General features: G+C 35.2%; 1 protein-coding gene across 1 annotated transcript; it reads left to right on the forward strand.

Moving 5' to 3' along the window:
• The first annotated feature begins 16,376 nt into the window (after nt 1-16,376).
• DEFB113 (defensin beta 113) lies at nt 16,377-17,739 on the forward strand. The gene is made up of 2 exons (XM_036494011.2): nt 16,377-16,471; nt 17,496-17,739. The coding sequence occupies exons 1-2, from the start codon at nt 16,408-16,410 to the stop codon at nt 17,675-17,677; spliced, it is 246 nt and encodes an 81-aa protein (XP_036349904.1). The 5' UTR covers nt 16,377-16,407; the 3' UTR covers nt 17,678-17,739.
• Nucleotides 17,740-24,083: the final 6,344 nt, after the last annotated feature.

Raw genomic sequence — 24,083 nt, forward strand, 5'->3', positions numbered from 1 at the left:
GCTGCCGGGATTAGAAACAGCGCCCATATGGGATGCCGCGTGTTCAGGGTGAGGACTTTAGCCGCTAGGCCATGCCGCCGGGCCCATAGCACAGATAATATATAATCTTACCTATGTCTCCCAGAAAATTTGGAAAGGCATTAAGCAAACCAGAGGGAAAATGCACAATATATTTTATGGATGCAATTAATAAATGCATGCTGATCAAAATTGAAATATTTGTATTATGTGATTTGTTTAGAAGTGGAATTTTATTTCATTTTCCTTGTCATTTTACAGAACTTATGTATCCATCACAGTTTCGTGTATCATTGGTAAACTGAATTATGACAAGATATAATTAGATTGAGAAGACTGTCCAAACTTTTTCATCCGATGTAAGGACAACATAATTATTAAACCTGAAAGACAACATATGAATGACAAAAACATAAAAGTGATTGGTTTTATGGGCAGCCATTCAGTGCAGCATTAAGATGAAAATGCATACGACTTTCAGTTCCACGACTCCAAGTTTGATTCTCACGTTTAGTTAAGGTGCACCCTGTGGGGAATCTGGTGTTGGGTCCCTGACAGGAACTTGGAAGTTACTGTTACCAGATTTGGCCTAAAACTAGTCCTTGATCCTGAGAGTTTTGGCGGGGAGACCAGTTGATGGAAGACATATTTACATTTCTGTGTATGTATGTGTGTATAGGGGAGTAGGGGTAAGCATAAAACCAGATGCATTTTTAAACAAAATAATCAAACAGTATAGTAATTTTCGCATTAAAATATTGTTTTCAATTAAAATGTGGGAGATTATTTTATTGCAACCCCAATCAAAGTAGATGGTATCAAATCCAGCTGAGTGAACTAGGGTTGCAAAAGGAAGATAACTAGGTTTGTGACAGTGTTCTAGGAAATTTCACAAAGGGTGAAAATAAGTCTTCCAATCCATCTGTCTTCCATCTAAGCTGAAACGAAGATTTCGTGGGTTCTTAATAAGTATTGCTGAATTAACGGTGTAGGAATATTTAAGAGGAATTCAGGAAAGTATCCAGAAGGGATAGAAGAAATGCTATATCCTGGGGTGTGGTGTAATTTCCTCTCTTTAAAATGCTCTATAGTACATCTAACATGAAAACCTAAACCAGAGGCTGCATTTCAAAAAGTGTCAGTAACTATTTTAGGTTTTGCAGGAAACTACTACCTCTGCTGCAATTACTCAGCTCTGCTATGAAAAGAAGCACCCATGGGCGTTATGCAAAGCCTCGTAGTGGATCAGATATTATTGTACATCTATTTCCTAGGCCCTAGTCTGAACCCACAACATTTGGGGCATCTTTCATAAGCCATTGCTGCAGTATCAATATCTTATAATCTTTCCTTGTATCTCATAAAGTTAGAAAAAAAGCTGCCACAGAAATGTAGTCATTAGTATAAATCACAAAAAAATAGTGTCTGTAATAAACAAGAAATGTTTAATTTTCACATTGGGACTTTGTGTTATTGTAATCAATGGTAACAGAATGAAACAAAGAAATTTATGGAAATAAGGGGTTGAATTAATCATACAGAGGTGAGAACATCTGTTCATGCATCCTGAGTGATGACTAAAAACAAAGAAAACTTAATGTTGAAGCCAAAGCAAACCAAAATTAACCATCTGTGTGGTATACATTTGCAGTAGATACATTTGCAGTAGAACAGCTCATGGATTATTTCATATACAACCTCAGAAAGCGGCAATTCTTTGGCAACCTAGTTCTAATAATCTGTGCCATTATTTTCATGGAGTTAATAGATCCAAACAGATAATGGTAAACCACAAGTATTTGAAAAATTTTACGTGAGTAAACCTTTTTGACTTCAGACCTTCAGTACATAAACTTGCTTATATTAGTTTTAGGAAAAAAAATAAACTACAAAATAAAAGATTGTATGTTCTAGAAGTTTGGCCCTTTCAGGAAAAAAAATAAGCTTCGTCTCATGAGTGACCAATAATAAAAACAAGAGAAATAAAAAACAAGGGGAATTACATAGGATACAAACTGCATATTCACTTACCATTTTTTGAGACATACACACAGCAAAGAAGAAAAAGTGAAATTTAAGCAACACAGCAATGCAATAAAGATTAAGATACAAGGAATTAGCCATGTTCCCAAAAAGCAAAAATCCATGCACATTAACTTGGCTTCTTGAGACAGAAATTATTCCATTCAGAGATAAGTGAGAAACAAGGAATTCTGACAAATATCCACTGGCTCTTGCTTCAAGTTCCCTTAAAATTATAGCAGAATTTCATAGAAATTTTCAACTCACTACCTCAAAATTATGTCTTATTTTAATAAAATCCAATTTGAAATCATCACATTTAGTCATACAGTTTAATTGCCATCAGTGTGGAGATAAACCTGGAAGCAAAACAAATTGAAAATTCTCCAACATCCTGAGAAATAAATGAGAATATTAGAAAGACATGTGTTCCTTAAAAAGTCATTTTAACCTGAAACTAAATGTAAGCTATAATTAGGGCTTATTTGTTGATTTCAACAGAATTGAATTCTCAAAAGCACTGAATTATATAAAAACTCATTTACTGGAGTTATACTATTTGCTCATAGTTGTTAAAACTATTATGTTTACTCTACCTAAACATGACTTGAGAGAAAAAAAGTTCATAATTAAGTAGTAGCAGAAAGATAGCACTAATATTTTTGTTTTTGAATATCTAGAATCAAGAAGCAACTTTAAAACAAATCAAGATGAAAAACACATTATTTCCAAAAGATTTTCTGTGTGCATTTGGAGTAGGAAAAATAGGTAAGTTTGTGATATGGCACAAATTGAACTGAGTAAATCAAGTTTTCTAGTGACAAAGGTTGTAAAAATTCTAGATTTTTAAGGATGGAATGAAATAACCCATGTGATAAAGATGGTAACACAGTTTCAGGCTAAGTGACTCACATGGGCAAGGGCATATTCCTACAACAGAAAGCACGGATCTCCACATGACCTTTCAAATGAGAAGAGTTTCATATTATGGCAAAGGCCGTAGTTGGTAAGCTCTAAATACAAATGAAGCTATTACTTGATGTTAATGCTTTAGTTAATAAAGGAAAGGATCCAATAGCATTGAACATTGGCCTATTTAAAAGGTCAAATAAGCATGGTTGCAGAATCCCACAAAGCATTTCCCATTGTTCAAAGCAATGGGAGCAATTCTGAATAAACACAATCAGAGAAAAATAGTTTACCACTTACAGTTTTGTGGGGAATTATGATTACAACTCAGGAATTGCATGCATAAAAGTCAAATAGTCTAAAAAGTCACACATTCTTTTCCATCTCTTAATCACACAATCTCAAGTGATTCTGCTCTACCTTCCCATTTTGGAGTTCCAAGAACTCCCTGGAAGTACTGTTCTTGCTGAACAGCTCCGGCAAGGAATTCTAATATTATGTTGAACAACAGTGGTGAAAGTGTACATTCTTGGCTAGTCCCAGATCTTTGTGGAGAAGATTCCAGTCTTTCTCCAGTTGGCTTGGCTTTTTCATGTATTGCTTTGGCTATGTTACAGAATATTCCTTTTTTGCCCTGAAAACTGACCTGCCAAACGATTCAGTTACCCCACTATTGGGAATATTTCTGAAGGAAAGGACGTTTGCATATGAGACATGGATCTGTAATCCTATATTTATAGCAGCACAATTTACACTAACAAAGTTACGGAAACAACCCAGATGCCCATCAAAGAAGAGTGGATAAAGAAACTGTGGTACATCGAAACTGTGCAATACTACTCAGCCATTAAAAGGGTGAAAGTCGGGCCCGGTGGCGTGGCCTATTAGCTAAAGTCCTTGCCTTGAACGTCCCGGGATCCCATATGGGCGCCGGTTCTAATCCAGGCAGCTCCACTTCCCATCCAGCTCCCTGCTTGTGGCCTGGGAAAGCAGTTGAGGACGGCCCAAAGCCTTGGGACCCTGCACCCACGTGGGAGACCCGGAGGAAGTTCCTGGTTCCCGTCTTCGGATCGACGTGTACCAGCCGCTGCGGCTCACTTGGGGAGTGAATCATCGGATGGAAGATCTTCCTCTCTGCCTCTCCTCCTCTCTGTATATCTGACTCTGTAATAAAATAAATAAAATCTTAAAAAAAAGAGGGTGAAAGTCTACCATTGCAACCAAATATTCCCAGCTAGAGATGATTATGCTCAATGAAATAAGTCAATACCCTAAGTTCAAATGTTATATGTTCTCTCTGACATTAGGCCAACTTTATGTAAAATTCAAGATCAATAGCATTTTCAAGAATACTGTTTGTGCTGTATCTCAGGGATTTTAATATTTTTGTTTTTATTTATTCAGAATTTTTTCTTTTATTAATTTCCTCACTGACTCAAGGTCACAAGGTAGCATTGTTTGCTTCAAGAAGGTTTTTCATTTTCTTTTATCATTTCTTCAATGAGACATTTGTCATTTAGTAGCTTTCATTTAATATTATATTTTTGTTGCTTTTTTATATTTTCTTCCTGTTGCTGATTTTGTTTTATAGCTTTTCATTTAAGGAAATGTATAGTAACTTTGTAACAAAGACATATCTAGATGTGAAGATTCAGTGCAGTATACTTCTATTTACAAATCAAAGATGGACTCCCGATAAAACTGTTAAATATAGTTTGACAACAGGAAGCTGGACTCTGCCATTGTCCAAACCTACCACGTAAGGATATACCTACATAGAAAAATGATGTGTGTCTGACTATTTATCAAGGACTCGACTATTGTAACAATATAGGAGAAATCAATGTGTGGTTGTGTGGGGGTGTTTAAAGAGGGAGAAGGGAAATCCCATAGTCTATAGGACTGTATCATAAAACATTAAAATATACATTTATTTTAAAAGGAATTAATACTTGTTAAGGGAGGTACCACTCTCTCTCAGAGGACTGAATTGAGTAAATTGAGTTAAATGAACACAGAACCTCCCCTCAGTGCTTTACCTCTGAGCTCATACATCTGCTCACTTGCTTCCCTGCATACACTTCACCATGTGATGCCATCCTCAGGGGAGTTCTTCAGAACCTGGTGGATACCAGTACTATTCTCTTGAAACTTCAGAACAATATAATGAATATTTTCCTTTTTAAAGATTCATTTATTTTTATTGGAAAGTCAGATTTACAAAAAGGAGAAAAAGATAGGAATATTTTCCATCTATTGATTAACTCTGCAAGTGGCTGCAACGGTCGGAGCTGACCAATCCCAGGCCAGGAGTCCAGAGCCTCTTCTGGTTCTCCTAAGCAGGTGCAGGGCCCCAACGTTTATGGAGGTCCTGGACTCCTTTCCCAGTTCACAAGCAGGGAGCTGGGTGAGAAATGGGGCGTCTGGGACATGAAAACCTGTTTCCACATGGGATTCCAGTGCGTGTAAAGAGAGGACTTTAGCCACTGAGTTACCACTCTGGGCCTCATTTTTTTTTTTAGATTTTCTTTATGAACCTTCTAGCTCATATATTTCATTACAGCAATAGAAAACAGACTAAGACCTAAATAATTTCTTCATACTAACTTTCACTCATGAATTCCAAATGATATCAAGGATAAGATTGGCCAACACCACATATTGACTAATTGACTGGCTGTCAGCAATACTGCTATGAGATCAATTACATATTTCCCACTACAATAAAGTCAGAAGAATTTTGATCAAAAAAGATTTTACTGTTATTCCATCCAAGTTTTTTTCTGGGAAAAATTAAACAAAAAGAGATGAAGACATGTTTTTTTGTTTGTTTCAATAGTACATAGTAACAGGGCTGGATCTATAGACAAGGACACCTGTTTCTTATTCTTACATGCTTTATAAAATTCTGCTGGCTTACATATTATTAATGCTGAAATTAATTCAAGGGCCCCACATCAGCAATGGTAATTACAGTGTTAGGAAATCAGAACAAAATCACTTGGGGCAGTGAAAGATCCACTTCTGAGAGTTCCTGATATCAGATAAACGAGGAGTACACAGTCTCCTTTCAATAGCCACAAAGACTATAATCTACAGGAACACACTGCTCACTGATCAAGCCATTTTTCTGTAAGCATATTTTCTTCTTTGTTAAAATTATTCTACTTCTATAAAGGTGTTTTCAATATTTTCATTGGAGTCTGCTGCAGGGAGTCAAGACTCTGTTTTGGGATTGTGGAATATGGGAGGTAGTTTTATCCTCTATGCCACAAGGGCAGCCCCGTAGTTAAACATGTAAAAGACACTTTACTATCCACTTTATTAAATACTATAAATTTGAAACGCCAGATTTCTCTAGTTTCTATGTAATTTTGAACCTAACTCTCAGAGACTATTCTGTACACAAATGCCTGCCACTCTAAGCTGAAATAAATACTCTTTATGAAAATCAATTAATTCTGTTCTGTGCAATTCTAACAGTAGACCTATTATGATTTGAAGCCGTATTTGTTGTAATTTATTATAAAATTTTCAGTGAAGCTTCTCTGCATACCCAATTACATCATTAACTATTCAAGTGCTTTCGATAATTATGTTTTTTGTGTTATGTCAGACGGATAGGTGGAATGATGTCCCCAAGATAAATTACATGTATTGATCAAATTTGGAAAATAGAAATGTCTAACCTCAATGTTTGTTTCCTATCCTAAAGGTATACTTAAGCACACTTGAATCATGACACAATAAAATCCTATAATAACTCTTTCTTATCAGTTACTTTTGGTTTATTAATGAATATAGAAACGTTATTTTGAACCTCAGAACATCTTTTCAAAGTCTTTGATTACTCACAAAATGCTAGAAGATTTATAATGAGTTTCACTTAACTAGAAAGGTAACATACAACAGAAGTATTTGTGTGTATGTGTATACAGCTAAAGCATGTTAGCCTTCTGAATATAAAACTTCGTTAGTAAAAATTTGCTTGGCACCATGTTTCAGTAGTCAGGACACACTAAGAATTACAAGATATACTAGTAAATATACAGAGATTTATATTTTGAATCCAAAACCTAACTAAACCAATCAATTATCAAAAGTTACATATTGGGTGAAAGAGATCTTTATGTGTTTTACCAGACTGAAAGAAAGGATTAAGAGTAAGTCTAGAATGGAGAACGAATCATTTGGTAAAGGATACGTTTAACATGCAGCAAGATGAAGTCTAAAAATAAAAAACAATAAAAATGACATTGAAGGATTTTAGAGAACTATAAACATTTCTTTAATAAAAAGAGAAAATAAGACTGACCTCCTTAGATTGATAAAGAAGAGCATGTTAAGAGCCCTCACCCAGAAGCGTGCTGAGGTGCACTTTTAATGTGAACTACTGGAAAAACATATTTTGTGCTTGTAAAAGACTTTTTAGCATTGTTACTTTCTTAGCCAGTAAATGGTGCTTCAATGTAACCAGATGTTCTAGGCTCGCCAGTTTGCATGCAAGTTATCTCCCATTCAGAATAGATTTTGTCTCTTCTTAGGAAAATGGCATCCTGATGGATAATAGACTAATAACTTAAGCTATCACTCTTGATTACAGCCGGAAATAATTTATCACCAAAGTACAGATTTGAAAGATGCCAAAATTGAAAGGAATATGCAAACCATTTTGTGACGATGTTGAGTATGATTATGGATACTGCATTAAATGGAGAAACCAGTGCTGTGTATAAACTCTGGAATACGGAAGTCATATTGAGCATCAAACCTGGAACAGAGGTGCATCTTACTCAAGATTAGATAAAAACAAAGTGCTTATAAGCTTTAATGGTAATACGATGTTAAATCATAAATATGTCTACTTATGTATAAAGACACTTAGTCTATTATGTTCACTGGGGATTTTTTAGCCACCCAGTGTTTCCTGTGGCTATTTAGGATACTCTGTTCCCTCTCTAAATATTTATATATGATTCTATTGCCAGTTTTATTTTAAGGATCATAGTTATCTTCACACGCTTTTGATTCCTCACAGAAATTATTCTGTTCCCTGTAAATCACCTTCCTTTACAGAAAAATGCTCATGTCCTTTCTTCCAAAACTTGGTTTATCTGCTGAATTGTGGCAAAGACTTAGATAATTACACTTTTCCAGATATATAATTTTTAGATTTTTAAAATAAATTTTCATGATGAGGTTCCATAGATACAAGAAATTTCCATTTTTCATTTTACCTCTATCATTTTCCTTGATATTATTATGATGGTATATTGCCTTAGCAATAGTTATAAACCCAACATTCTGTGACTGAAATTTATCACAGCCTTGAATGTATAGTAACAGTAAAAAGTCCAGGAACCTATTGAGATGACATAATTTTAATGATGTTTTTCCAACAAAATAATTAGATACTATTCAAATTCACAACACAGCAAAAGTTAAATGAAGTTTGACACATGGAATATGTGATTTAAAGGAACTCGCAGAGGAAACTCAATAGCAGCTATTCTTGTCCTACCAATATAAGAGTACTGGCTTCTGAACAGATAAGACTTCTGCCTTTAGAGAATGGGAGATAGATACAATGGGAAAGGGTGAGAGAGAGAGAGAGAAAGAGAGAGAGAGAAAGAGAAAGAGAGAGTTTCACTTAACTAGAAAGGTAACATACAACAGAACTATTTGTGTGTATGTGTATACAGCTAAAGCATGTTAGCCTTCTGAATATAAAACTTCCATATGGGAAACACAATCAAAGTAGCAACCTCACCCACAGTGCCACAATGTGCTTCACATCCTCTCTTACTTAAATAGCTACAGAATATCCTCAGCTTTTCATCTTGGAGAGCAAAGCCTGAGAAACTGTCCTTAACAGAGAACATTTGTCAAACTCAACATAGAAAAATATACTCAAAGCTTCCAGAATACAGAAAAAGGTCCTTAAAGCAACAATCTTAGCATTACTTGAGAATTTGCTAGACATGTTGATTGATAGGGCTCAGAATCACTGAAGAAAAAATTGTGTATTGTGGCCTATAATCTTTACTTAACTTGCCTTCTATTTGGTTTTATTGAACCAAATTGCTAGGTATTAGTTACTTAGAAATGCTCTTAACAGTTAGTAAAAATTTGCTTGGCACCATGTTTCAGTAGTCAGGACACACTAAGAATTACAAGATATACTAGTAAATATACAGATTCCACCTACACAGGTCGGGGTAGTCCTCAGGTCTTATGGTCAGCAAATCTATAACTCTAGTAGTGGCACACCAGGTGACATTTTGTACAGTGTGGCAAAGAATTTAAGACTGCAGGGGATAACAGTGAGCTGCACATGCACTGAACTCAGCGGGAAACCACTGAGCTCAGTGTTTTGCATTGGTCCCACAGGAAAATAATACCTACTACAGCATCGTATGGGTCAAAATAGGTCCATGTAGCCCTCAAACCTAACGGCCAACAGGTTCCAGCAAGATCAGCACCACCAACAACATAGCTATATAGGACACCTGGTGTCTCCCTAATCCTGGGACCTACTCCAACCAGAAGTGGGAAAAAGGTTGTATAGAAAATGGTGCAGCCTCAGCACAGTGTCACAGGAGGTGGAGGCTGGTGAGCCAGGAGCTGGGGCAATGAAGACCATGGTGAACATCTAACATAAGACCCCAGAACTGGAACTCGCTGGAGACAGTGGAATAAGTGACTGCAAACAAAGAACCATATACCAACTACAATAAGTAAAATTCAACTGTAAATGTGTGGCAAAACAGAGCTTAGAAACCTGCCCCAAGAAGAAGAATCTGATAGGAAGAATTTAATGAGAAAGAAAGTGTTTAGAAACGATGAAGCTAACAATGACCAAGAAAAAACAAAGAGACAAAGGCACAATGAATATTGCTGAAGATTCCCCTACCAAGGAACAAAACTTTTTGCCAATTTCAGAGTTAATTGAGGAAGACATCAAGAAATCAGGGGATACAGGATTCAAAACACTTATTATAAAACTTCTTAGCAACGACAAGCACCTAAAACAGGAGTTCAAGGAATTCAAGGAATATGTCACACAGGAAATAGCAGTAAACAATCAAATGAAAGCTGATGTACATAAATCAAGAACACAGTGGAGCAAATTAAAAGTACAATGGAGAGTCACCAAAATAGATTGAAGGAGGCAGAAGAAATAACATCAAAACTGGAAGGTATTTTTTGTCAGCAGGAGGAAACAAACCAAAAGCAGGAAGCAGAGCTGGTTCAAGCTAAAAAAGTATTCAAGATTTGAAAGACACTATTAAAAGGCCAATTATAAAAGTTAAAGGAGTCCCAGAAGGTGCAAAAAAGTGGGATTAAAAGTGAGTTCAATGAAATAATAAGGGAAAATTTCCCTAAACTAGAGAAAAATTTGGCAAACAACATCCATGAACGGCACAGAACTCCCAACAGGGTTGACACAATCTAATTTTCACCACGACACATGATAATCAAGCTCTCTTCTACCGAACATAAGAAAAAGATCCTTAAATGTGTATATGAAAAAAATCGATTAACATATAAAGGAATGCCAACACAGTAGATCTCACAGGAAACTCCATAGGCCAGAAAAGAATGGAGCTAATACATTCCAGATTCTATTAGCAAAAAATGATTGGACCAAGATAATGTACCCAGCAAAGCTTTCCTTTGTCATTGAAAATGACATAAAATTCTTCCACAGTAAAGAAAATTTAAAAGAATTTGCTTCTTTCAAACCTGCCCTACAAATGATACTTAAAAATGTCCTCTTAACAGAGAAGAGGAATAGCACCCACCAAAACCAAAAGCAAATGTGGAGAACATCCTAGTAAAATAACAACAGAAGACTAAATCAATGCATAATACATTGCTAAAATGATAGGACCAAGTTATCACACTTTCATATTAACTCTGAATGTAATTCAATTAAACGTCATAGATTAGTAGACTGGATTTAAAAAAAAAACAATCTATTTGTCACCTACAGGAGACACATTTCACCAACAAAATCAGCGGAAACTATATCATGGATTTTAATTTTTTGTTAGTTTCATGTTTTCAAAACACTTTCTCATTACATACTTCAGTGATTCATATATCATACAGTAGAATCATTTTCTTTCAAGAAGGTTCTTGATTTCCTTTTTCATTTCCTCAGAGACACATTAGTTAATCAGTACAATGTTATTTAACTTCATGGTGTTGTTAATTACTTTTTTCTTCCTGTTGTTGATTTTTTTTCTGGCTTTTCATTTAAGGGGATATATAGTAACTGGGAAATGGAGAGTATCATGTCTAGCAGCAAGTTTTTTAACTTCATGGCATTGTAACTTTCTATTTTTCTTCTTCTTGTTGATTTTATAGTGTGGCTTTTCACTTAAGGGAAAATATAGTAACTGTGTAATGGAGACTAGCATATCCATGCGTGAAGATACAATGCAGTATGCATCTCTACTTCCAGATCAAAGATGAACTCCCAATGAAACTGTTTACTATATCTTGACAATACGGTAATGGACTGTGCCATTGTCCATGCCCACAATGATGAACATATGACTATGAAGAACAATACTATAGTAATTATATGGGGAACACACTGAGGGGGATAATTTGGAAGGGTATAAGAGAAATCTCAGGGCCTATGAATTGTGTCATAAAATGATGATGATGATAACAATAATAATAAATAAAATTAAAAAAATATCTCACAAAAATTAAAAAGGTTTCTTTTGGGTTGGTATGCATAATGTAAGTGAATAAAGAACTGATCTGGAGCAGTAGCCTTGTGGCTAAAGTCCTCATCTTGAATGCGCCAGGATCCCATATGGACATCATTTCTAATCCCAGTGACCGTGCTTTCCATCCAGCTCCCTGCTTGTGGCCTGGGAAAGCAGTCAATGACAGCCCAAAACCTTGGGATCCTGTACCCCCATGGCAGACCTGAACAAGCTCCTGGCTCCCAGCTTCAAACCAGCACAGTTCTGAATGTTATAGTCACTTAGGTATAGAATCAATGGACGGAAGATCTTCCTCTCTGTTTCTCCTCCTCTCTGTATATCTCACTTTTTTATGAAAATAAAGTAAGTCTTTTTTAACAAAATAAAGAGCCAGTAAACTGGCATCATGAAAAATGAGAATATGTCAGCAGAATATTACCTTACTCGGAACTATGAACATTAAGAGCAAACGATATTTTAAGCAATAATTGATGGCTTACCATTAAGGGAAAATGCTAATCCTTGAAACTTTATCTTTTATCTATTAAGTCAACTACAACGTTGAATGGAAGTCTCTCAGTTTTATCAATAGCAGCAGTTATGCTTCTATATTACATTCTCTTATTCAGCATTTTGTTCCCATTTTGCTGGGAACATACCTGAAGAGAATTGCTTCTCTTCCTAAGTCTATCTCCTCTGTAAAATGTTCTTCATGTATCCCTGCATTTTTTCCCAAGTTCAACCACAGCAAACGCAGATAGGGAAGACTGATGAAACAATAGTCACTGCCACACTGCCCCTTTTACGTTGTTGTCAGCACAGCCTACTGCCGTGCAGTGCGCTTCACAAATGAGGAATGTGCTCTGGTGCACCATCAGGGAACTTGAAGGAGGCGGATCACCTCAATTTTATCCATAAGTATTAGATTGAAACCTGAACTTTTTAACATTCGTATTCCAAAGAAGACTAATTCACATTCACAACAGACTTTAGGAAGCTTTTTCTTCTTCTTTTCTTTTAAAAATGAGACGTCAGAACTGTACTCTCCAATCTACCTCTTGTCTCACTCTCCTTTTTTCTCTGTCTTCTTTCTTATTGCTTTTTCATGTACATTTTCTTGTCAACATTATTTCCTAAAACTTTTATTCAACCAGATTTAAGGAGGACATACATGTCATGACAATGTATTCTATTTTCAACTATACACTATTTACAAAATTAAAGTTTTAAATGATGCTCATTATAATAATTTACCTTAGGATGGCTTACTCAGTATATACCATCAAAAAGTGGCAAACACACTCTGATGTTTATGAGATACCATGTCCTTTCAAATAACAAAGTTAAGACTTAGCACAAATACTAGGAAATATCAGTAACAATTCGTAAAATATTTTCTTTATATAAGCATTGCTAAAGGCCTACAAGTTAAAATAGGTGTGTCTTCCCTACTTATCTAATTTTTTCTTTTATATTCTCTCAAGTAACACATTAGTTTGTGTATCTCAAAGCCTCTCTCCATTATGCTGCCTTCCTCTTTCCATCATAGCTCTCCACTGACACCCCAAATGTATAACTCATGGATCTTCTTAAAATCACAGAAACACTGCTTGCCCTGCCCACATCCAAATGGCTGCTCTTTTGTGTGATGACTGTTTCACTGCCAATCCTGCTCCCTGTTAATTGCCAGGGAAAACATCAGAAGATGGCTCAGGTCTTTGGGCCCCTGTTCTCGTGAGGAAGACCTAGAGAACGTTCCTGGATCTAGGCTTTGAACTGGCACAGCATTGAATATTATGGCCACTCGGAGAATGAAGCAGCTAATAGAAAACCTCACTTTGTGTGTCTTTTATTCTGTCTACAACTCTACCTTTCAAATAATATATCTATCTATTATATATTATTATCTTATATATATTATAGTATAATATAAAATAATTTATATTATATATTATATTATAATATGAAGTAATTTATATAATATATTATATCTTATAATATAAAATAATTTATATGTTATATTATATTATATGTTTTATATTATATCATTTATATTATATTATATTATGTTATATATTATATTATATATTATGTGTTATATATTATATATATTATGTTATATGTTGTATATATTAGATAGATAGATTTTTTAAAAAGAATAATGTTGGTAAATTTGTCCTTCAGTAGTGATAATATCTTACTAGAATTGACAAATTTATCAACATTATTCTTATCCAATAATCACTTGCAGTGCATAAGATGTTTGTTTCATATGCTTTTTAAAAAATGTAGTAATAACAAAGAAAAATAGCGATTTACAATGGCATAGAGTAAAATAACATGCTAATGAAGGACTGATGTGTTGCTGAAGAAATGAAAAAGAAAAAGAAGGAGCAGGAAAAGCTCCAGCCTTCTGGCTTCAACTCAGCTCAGCTCAGGTTGTTGGGGCCATTCAGGAGTGAACTGGTGGGTGATGGCAGAGCTATCTATCCATCTACCTGTCTAACTATCTCTGTGTCTCATATCTATACATCTGCCTTTCAAATAAGACTACATGATTTTTTAAAGAAATTATGTCTTTTAAGGTGAATAAAAAAAACATGGGGCTACAAAGGTACAAGCTGTCTGTCGTGTTCACAAACACAAAAACTCTCAGCTGTGGTTTCCCGCTGGAAACCACATTTTCAAAAGTGTTCTTTAGCTGCAAAAATAAAACATGAGAACAAGTGAGTTATAATATATATTTATTTGGGAAACCATGTTTTCTTTATCATAGAGATTCATTTGGGTTTTGCAAGAACTGTCCCAGTTTATTTACTTATTTATTTATTCATTCATTTATTTATTTATTTTTGGTGTGTAATTCTAGTGTTTTACAGTGAAGGCTCTGCAATGGTCTAGTTTAGTTCCCATCTCATCGTATATCACTAAAGTTACTGGCTTATAAACATTACTTAAATTTTCTTGCTTCAGATCCCAAGATCAATCAAATTTTATTTTCTCTATGAAAAGTAATTTGTCTTTACATATGATGCTTTTCTGCTAGGAATGATTTAATCTCATGATTGGTAATATGGAATGTAAAGAATGGAGTTAATTAGTCCCTTAAATTCAGTTTATTTATTAATTTGAAAAGCAGAGTGACATAGAAGTAAGAAAAGACAGAAGTAGAAGAAAGAACTCTCCCTACATTTTGTTCATTTCCCAAATCTGCAGCACTGGAGATGGCCAGTCCTGAATCAAAAAATATCAGATCCTTCCAGGTCTCTGACGTGATTCACAGGGTCACAAGTGCTTGCATGACATTCTACAGCCTTCCCAGGCACAATAGCAGGGAGTTGGATCGTAAGCATAATAGGACTCAAACTGGATCTCTGACACAGAAACTAGGTGTCCAAAGCATTCCCACCTCATCCCACAGATTATAATTTCTATTATAAAGTGAAAATGCTAGCATTTTAAAAAACTGTTTTATGTATTTTTATTGGAAAGCCATATCTACAGAGTGGAGAAGAGACATAAAGTAAAATCTTCCAATGGATGGTTCACAACCAACAAACGACAATGACTTGAGTGAGCAGATGTGAAGCCAGGAGCCAGGAACCTCCTCCAGCTTTAAGCCATCCACCGTTACTTTCCCTGTTCACAGTCAGGTAGCTGGATGGGACATGGACCAGCCAAGACACAAACTAGTGCCCAGTGGGCTCCCAGTACTTGATAGGAGAGCATTTAGCCATTGAGCTATTGTACCAGCCCCAAAATGCTAATTAATAATGAGACAATACAGGTCTCTATCATGCAGTATTTCTATTTACAGAAAATTAAACCACAAGAGGCAATATCTGACTTATTTCCTAAGTGTGGAGAATGACTTGAAACAATGGAAACTCATTAGATAGCTGTCGGTGTGAAGAGTGGTGAGAATGGTGATTAATTCCATCACCATATTATCAAGGATTCGCTCTCAGCTTTTGCTTTTGTTTTTTAGTTTTATTTTTATTGTAAAGGCAGAGTTACAGAGAGGAGAGACAGAGAGAAAGATTTTGTATCTGTTAGTTCACTTCCCACGTGGCTGCAATGGCCAGAGCTGAGCTGATCTGAAGCCAGGAGACAGGGAGCATTCTCTAGGTCTGCCACACCAATGAAGAGTCCCCAGAATCATGCCTTGTTCTGCTGCTTTCTGGCCACAAGCAGAAAGCTGGATGGAAAGTAAAACAGCATGGTAAAGAACACATGGTAAAGAACACATGTCCATACAGGATGCAGGTGCTAGCAGGTGGGATACAGAAAATTGAGCCAACATACTACCTAGCATTCAGGTTCATCAGTAACTGCATGATCCTTCTATGTTACAGAATTTGTCACAAGAATAAATTGGTTTAACAACTGGAAGTGATCAGAACAGAGCCTGACATATCATAAATGCTCAAGAAAGCATCACTGAATGTATCAATGATTGTGCTTTCAATTAGATAGTAACTAAGAATACTTTCAGTCCATTTCTTCCTGGAAATGACAATGAGTTCATGTATAACTCATGGAAACCGCAATGTGACTAGTCCTTCTATTATACTTTTGTTTCACAATCCTAAGAGGAATATGTGCTCAATCTGGAAAGGCAGCATTCTGCAGAATCATAATCACCCTGAAAAGGCTATAAAAACTAGAGTTCGCTTTCTATTGAAGACATTTAGAGCTTTGTTCCAACTCTGTTCCAGTATTTCCACCAACAATGAAGATACTTTGCATTTTTATGATCTTCGTCTTCACCTTCACTGTATCTTGTGGTCCTGCAGGTAATACTTAACGATATGGGAATTGTGTTAAGGTCAAAATGTTTTTGTAGCTATTTTATTCTGAAATAAATTTAATCATTTTTAAGGAGACGTGATAGGAAAATCCCATGAGATACATCTCTCTGTCTCATGGAAGAAGTGGAAAGAACTGACAGTTGATAAAACAGTGGAACTATTCCCCTCAAGATGTAGCATTTAAGACATTCATTGATTTGATTAAGCTGTGAGCCATGAGTTCCCTATCACTTTCTCTTTCAAATTACAATGTTGTGAGCTGATAGCTGTTGTGAAAAATTGAATTGAAACTTGTTGTCAAAATCAAGCTTTCACAAAACTTACCCAGCAGTAGGAGAATTGGAAAGAAACCAATTGGAGGTGAACATTTATTTAGGGCACAAAGCATTTACACTGACTCTTCCATATAATATTTATTCTTTTTTTTTTTTAAGATTTTATTATTATTGGAAAGCCGGATATACAGAGAGGAGGAGAGACAGAGAGGAAGATCTTCCATCCGATGGTTCACTCCCCAAGTGAGCCGCAACGGACCGGTGCACACGGATCCAATGCCAGGAACCAGGAACCTCTTCCGGGTCTCCCACGCGGGTGCAGGGTCCCAAAGCTTTGGGCCGTCCTCAACTGCTTTCCCAGGTCACAAGCAGGGAGCTGGACGGGAAGTGGAGCTGCCGGGATTAGAACCGGCGTCCATATGGGATCCCGGGGCCTTCAAGGCGAGGACTTTAGCCACTAGGCCACGCCGCCGGGCCCATAATATTTATTCTTGAGAAACATTGTAAATGAGATATTTGAGGATATTTTACTTCTTAAAGCAATTAAAAATTTAAAATGCTGTGACAAATCAAATACTGCGAAGCAAATATTATCTGTATTAGATCAACTTATAGGTCATAGTTACTTAAAATATTAGCCTGGGTGCAATTGTATGAATTAGATTATGTCAAGTGAAAGCTTTATCAATCATCAGCATATGGTTGGATTTATGATCATAATTTGTTTTCCTCAGACCAACATAAAGAAACAAAGGAAGCTATATACAGAAAGCGAGAATGTTACCTTGTTCGTGGTATGTGCAAGAAAGTTTGCAACAACTGGGAATATGTATTTAATTATTGTGAATCAACGCCCTGCTGTGTGGTACGGGAATATATAAAGCCTCCACAATTCAATAAAATCACTACAAATTAAGAAGATGCAAATTAAATTCCAGTACTTAGTAACACTTAACAGTATGATTGTCCTATTTGGGATTGTAAGTCTTCCGTCATACTTACCAGTTACTTTTTCACAAATAAATATATGTGCAACTTCAGAAGGCAGTATTCAGAATCATAATCACCCTGAGAAGGCTGTAAAAACCAATGTTCATCTTTCTTTTACTAAAGGTGCTTCAATAAAAATGATTTTTTTTACTCTTTATCGATTTGCTTGCAAATGAGTGAGTCTGTCTTATACATCTGTATTACCAGTAGTAAATTCACTATTGATTTAGGGTGAGGGAAATAAAGAAGAAAGCATGGTAGTCTCTAAGATGGCAGCAGTGTTCCTGCACTGATGTGAGAAAGGGCCACCACCCTTTATATTTGTCTTCATTTGGGATCTATTTATTCACCTTGTGGAGAAGCTCTTTTGGTTATGAATAGTCAGTCACAGCTAATGCTATATTTCCATAGTTTAACATAATTGTTTAGCTTGTGAACATATGTAAACATAAAGTATACAGATATTCATATATGTATATATGTATCTTAATCATAAGAAGACAATGTTCTAAAATAGTTACATTAAACAATAAGCAAAACTGAAGAAGTGACAGACATTAACAATCTCACCTATGTAAAAGTACAACAAGAAAATAGAAAGAGAAAATACTCTAAAATTCAGGCATGGTTGTTAATTTTTAAAATGATGTATTCATTTATTTGAAAGGCAGAGTTACAGAGAGAGGAAAGAAAAAAAGAGAAAATTTTCCACATTCCGGTTTGCTTCCCAAGTGGCCACAATTGCCAGAGCTGGGTCATGCTGAAATCTAAGCCAGGAAATTCATCCAGGATTCCTATGTGGGTGATGGGAGACCAGGTGCTGAAGCCGTCTTTGAATTCTTTTCTCCAGGCCATCATCAGGGAGCTGGATCACAAGAGACAGTGTGAGGGCAAATGGAGGGAAAAGAAATGGGGAAGGGAGAAGGGAGGAGTGATGGATTCTTATATCTACAAGTATGAAAATGATAACAATAAAATAAGAACGAACGAAAAGAAGTGGGGACAACTAGGACATGAATAAATGCCCAACAGTGGCTTTACTCATTACACCACAATACTGGAACTAAGAATGAGTATTTTAAAGTGATGGATTCATGATTATATTATTTTTTTATTTTTATAATAAGATATTTTTGTGCAAACAAAATAAAGATTATGTAAAAAACATTTAAGACTACATCTCTTTTTTAAATCTAAAATAATACAATATTGGAAATACCCAAAGAAACAAAAAAGTCTTTTAATTTTGCATCCAGAGCAATCGTACGTAAACACATGGTGAGAATCCAAAGATCTATTCTCAAGGATTTTATTTAATGTCTAATATTATATAATTCAATATTCAATGTTTCTTTCTTTTTCCTTGTATTCAGTAAACTTGTGTTTCCAAACTTTCACATTCTATGCCAACTTTTATCATAATCATGAATTAATCTTAACAAACATTTCCACACATTACAAAGTCTCAGTAAAAGTGTGACTCATAATATTTAAATGTAGCCACCAAGTATGTTTCTTCCTTACATTGTATTATACTGTTCTGGACAATATAAAAATTTAGAATAGAATTATGGCTTATGAGAAATTAAATAAATTCAGTGAATTGAAGGTCTATGAGGCATTTTTTTGATACTTAACAATGTGATCACTAACAGGAAAAATGTATTAAGTTTAGATTTACAAAGTAACATCTGTGCATGTTAAGATTTGATATTGTTGTGTGAAGTACAGAAAATAAAAATATGCACAATGTGGAGGTATTATCTAAAACAATGAGACAAACATACCCAAAGAAGTCACAAAGACAAAGAAGAAAATGTCTAAAATCCTAAGGAATCACATTTAACGTACATGAGGAAAAAATGAAAGCCACAAACAAGTTGAGAACCTGGTAACCAGCAGTATTACCTGAAGATTAAAATTTCCTGAATTAACCATCACACATACCAGGAAACAGATAACCCATTTCACCATTTTTGCTTGACTTTTTATTTTTGCAACACAATCCTTGAACATAATGAAATATTTTTGTGTTTTGTAATTCAACACAATTCAAAGTAAGTTTTTTTAAGAGAAACAAAATACTAAAAAGCCCATGCAAAATTGGATTTTTGTGTAAAAGTTATATTTTTCAGAATGTTTGTAATTCATTAAATTTTTGAAAACCCTTTGTAGTTTTAGAATAATTAAATACATACCCTAAGCAACCATCACTTTCAGAAAAACAATTGCTTGCCTCACCTGCAAGGTGGGTGCCAGGTATGCCTTTTACTGCGACATGGGGTCCAGCATAACCTGGTTTTCTGGCCTGGGTCCCATGCCAGCCAGTGTGATGGGTACCCCTGAACCTTGCAGCAGGGACACATTAGCACTCTGGGGCCTGGGTCACCTGGCCTGGGTCCTTTGGCCCACCTGCAAGGTGGGTGCTGTGTCTGTGAGGCCCCAGGTTTTGGTGCTCCAGAGGGGTCTGGGTCGCCTTGCCAAGTCATTGCTCCACCTGCAAAAAACGGTCCTCCTCAGTGGACAAGATGGATTAGTGAGCAGAAAGCCCAGATCCACATGGAGAATCTAGCAGCTCACTTAGCCCTGCAACTTAAATCTGATACAATAGCAGAGGTAGGAGTACAGAACAAATTGGACAACTATTGTAGCCAAATGATGACAGCAAATATCGGCGAATGGAGAGTCTGAGGTTGACAATATCAGCCAATGAAAATTGAAAGGGTTCTTCATCATTGGATTGGTTAGATGAACATTTTAAAACTATTGAAACCAGCAGGGCAGAATACCCGGAGTGTACATCACATTGGGACCGTAGGTTGATATTAGGTGGCTATTCCTCATCCCTGTGTATTAGGACGGTTGGGAGGTTGGGTACGACATCTCCCTTTATTCCCCCACCCCACCCAAGAAACAGGAAGGAGAAATAGAAAATTTGGAAAAAATAATCACACCTATTTTTCAGTAACCCTTGATTCATCCAACTGTTATCAACTATATCAACAATTTAAAAAAAAAGTCCTACAAATAGTATGAAAAGAAGATAACCAGGGGAATTTAACTGAAGATTCATATTTCCCAAAGTTACTGTCACACATACCAGGAAATACATAACCCATCCTATTATTTGTGTAATGCTTTTTGCTCCACACAACCTTGAACATAATAAGATATACATATGATATATATGTAATATATATGTGTGTATTTTGTGCATATATATGTATGAATATATGTATGTATTTTTATACAAATATATATATGTATTTTTTTTAATTCAAAGTATATCAGGCCTGGCACGGTGGTCTAGCAGCTAAAGTCTTCGCCTTGCATGCACCAGGATTTCATATGGGACCAGTTCTAATCTTGGCCCAGCTTCCCATCCATCTCCCTGCTTGTGGCCTTAGGACTCTGCACCCATGTGGGAGACCCGGAAGAGGATCCTGGCTCCTGGCTTTGGATCAGCTCAGCTCTGACCATTGCAGTACTTGGGGACTGAGTCATCGGACAGAAGATTTTCTTCTCTGTCTCTCCTTCTCTCTGTATATCTGATGTTGCAATAAAAGCAAAAGCAAACAAACAGAAAAAAAAAAACCTCAAAGTTTCTAGTAAAGAAATATAAAACTTAAAAAAGTTGTTGGAAAACTGAGATTTTTTTTTTCTTACAGAAATTATATTTTCAGAATGTTTGTATTTGAAATTCTTGAAAACCTGTTGTAACTCAATATTGCAATAAAATTTTCCAACTCAATTGTTTAAGATCTCTGCAAATTAATCAGACTTAGAAATAAATCCAAGTGCTTTATCTTAAATAAAAGTTTTACATAAGATTCATGTTTATGTTTTATCATTCAGTGTCTTCAATTGTACATACATAGTGTAATTTTCAGTTTAGGGGAAATATCTATAACAAAATTTTAAAATCTTATTGATAAAAAGATACAAACTACTTTTTGAGGTTTAAATATATATAGGTTACCATTTATATTTTTGAGGATGCTACTGTCAAACAGAAAATAAGAATTTCTTTCTTCTAACTATATCTTTAATGGTTTTGAGCTCTAGTAATGGCCATTCCACTCTGAACATGTGTGGACATATTGTTATTTCAAATTCTGCTTATGAATGGAAACCATAGAATTAAGGTTCTTCGATTGTTATGCTTCTCTTATTTTACTTAACATGTTTTCACAAATAATGGCATCTTATCCCTTATCACTATTATAGCTTAGCATCTACCCAGTGTGTATTTATCATATTTTATCCATTTATTATTTAATAGTTTTGTGTTACTTCTACAGTTTAGTTGTTATGAATAGTGCTGCAATAAACCCGTCTTTCCAATCACAAGCAAAGTGAATTTTCTTCATTGTAATTTTTGTTTTTCTACTTCCTTTGATTCTACAATCTTCTTTGTTTCTATTTCTATAACATAAACACATTTCACATTTATCTCAATGCACATTTAGGAGCTCAGTGAGACTTCTACCACACCCTCCCTCCCTCCTGTATTCCCCAACCAATTTCCTCTTTCCTCGTATCATTGTTTTTAATAATAGCATACTTTCACTGCACTTTCAAATCACAGTTTGAACATTCTATTAGATAAAGATATCAACACTTAGCAAGTAGAAAATACCAACAAAAAAGAATAATTAAAAATCTCCTACTACTCCTCAGTACTAAAATCAAAGGTATAAGGAATAATCAAATCTCAGAATGTCAATCTCTCAATCTCTCTCCTACAGATTACATTGTTTTGTACTCTGTGTGTTACCACATACCAGAGAAAAGCACACAGTTTTTCTTCTTTTTGGAACTGGCTTAAAGTTTACTAAAAATAACAGGGCCCAGTTGGGTCTATTCAATAGCACAAGACAAGATTTATTATTGTTATTGTTATTATTATTACTTTTTTATGGCTGAGTAGTGCATGGTATATGTTATATTATACATATGTGCATATATTTTATATACGTTATATACATATATTTCCTTATCCAGTCCTCAGTTGATGAGTGCCTCAAATGATTCTGCATTTTAGCTCTAGCGAATTGAGCTGTTATAAACATTGTTATAAACTGTCCAATATGCTGATTTTTATTTTTTGCGTGTGTGGGGGCGGGTGAGAAAATTACCAAGAGTGGGATGGCTGGGTCATTTGGTGAATCTATTATCAGATTTCTTAGTGATCTCTATATTCCATAATAATTTACTTTCCCATCAACAGCAGGTTAGGGTACCTTATTTCCAACATCCTCACCAGCATTGATTGTTTTTTATCTCTCTGTGATAGCCATCTGAGGTTAAAATTTAATATAATAAATTTTAATAAATTTTAATAAATTTTATTTTAATTTTCCTGATGGCTAGTGAAGATGAGGGTTTTTTTTTGTATACCTGTAGGCCTGTTGAATTTCTTCCCTTGAAACATATCTGTTCATATCCTATGCCCATTTCTTAAATGGATTTCTGTTTCACCACTGTTGACTTACTTGAGCTTTTTGTAAATGTGATAATTATCATCTATCAGTTGCACAGTTCGAAGTATTTTTTCTCATTCTGTTGGCAACCTCTTCACTTTGCTGGTGTTTTCCTTTGCAATTCAAAAGCTTGACATAGTCCCATTTGTTTATTTTCTCTTTAATTGCTTGTGCTTGTGTGTTGTTGTTGTTGCTCATTTTGTTTTATTTTTCCAAGAAGTCTTTGCCCATAACTATATCTTGCAGTGCTTTTCCAATGTATTCTTCTGATAAGGAGGGAAACATAGATTAGGACATAGATTCAGATCTTTGATCCATTTTGAGTTGATTTTGTACAAGGTGTAAGGTTACATATTCATGTAGGTTTACATTCTATTTTCTAAGCATCATTTCTTGAAGAGACTAGCCATTCACCCTGGACTAATTTCACTCCTGTTGTCAAAAATTAGCAGACTATAGGAGTATGTGATCATTTAATGGGGTTCTTTTTTAACAGTTTTTTTCTGATTTTATATTATTTTATGATACAATTCTACAGGCTCTGAGATTTCCCTTACTCCCTCTCCAAATTTCCTAACACTTCTTACGATACTCCTAGAGTATTACAATAATATATTCCGCCATATAGGGTGATAACTCCATCATTCTGCTATTTATGTGTATCCTGATACGGTTGGTATTTTTCTGTTATTTTGAAAGTTAGCATACTAATTATCCTTTTTCAGCCTTTGAGTTATTTTCATACTCTAAGGCTTTTGATTTCTGTTGATTTATTTTGTGCCCTGCCACTTTACAACACTCTGATATAAGCTCTAGCTATCTATTTATTTAATCTTTTGTTTCTTCTAT

Source organism: Ochotona princeps, chromosome 1 (genome assembly GCF_030435755.1).
Source record: "Ochotona princeps isolate mOchPri1 chromosome 1, mOchPri1.hap1, whole genome shotgun sequence".
In the NCBI taxonomy this organism is placed as follows: Eukaryota; Metazoa; Chordata; class Mammalia; order Lagomorpha; family Ochotonidae; genus Ochotona; species Ochotona princeps.

Coding starts and splice junctions, on each gene's coding strand:
- DEFB113 (XM_036494011.2), top strand. CDS start 16,408: ATGAAGATACTTTGCATTTTTATGATCTTCGTCTTCACCTTCACTGTA. Junction 16,472..17,495: donor TGTATCTTGTGGTCCTGCAG/GTAATACTTAAC, acceptor TGTTTTCCTCAG/ACCAACATAAAGAAACAAAG.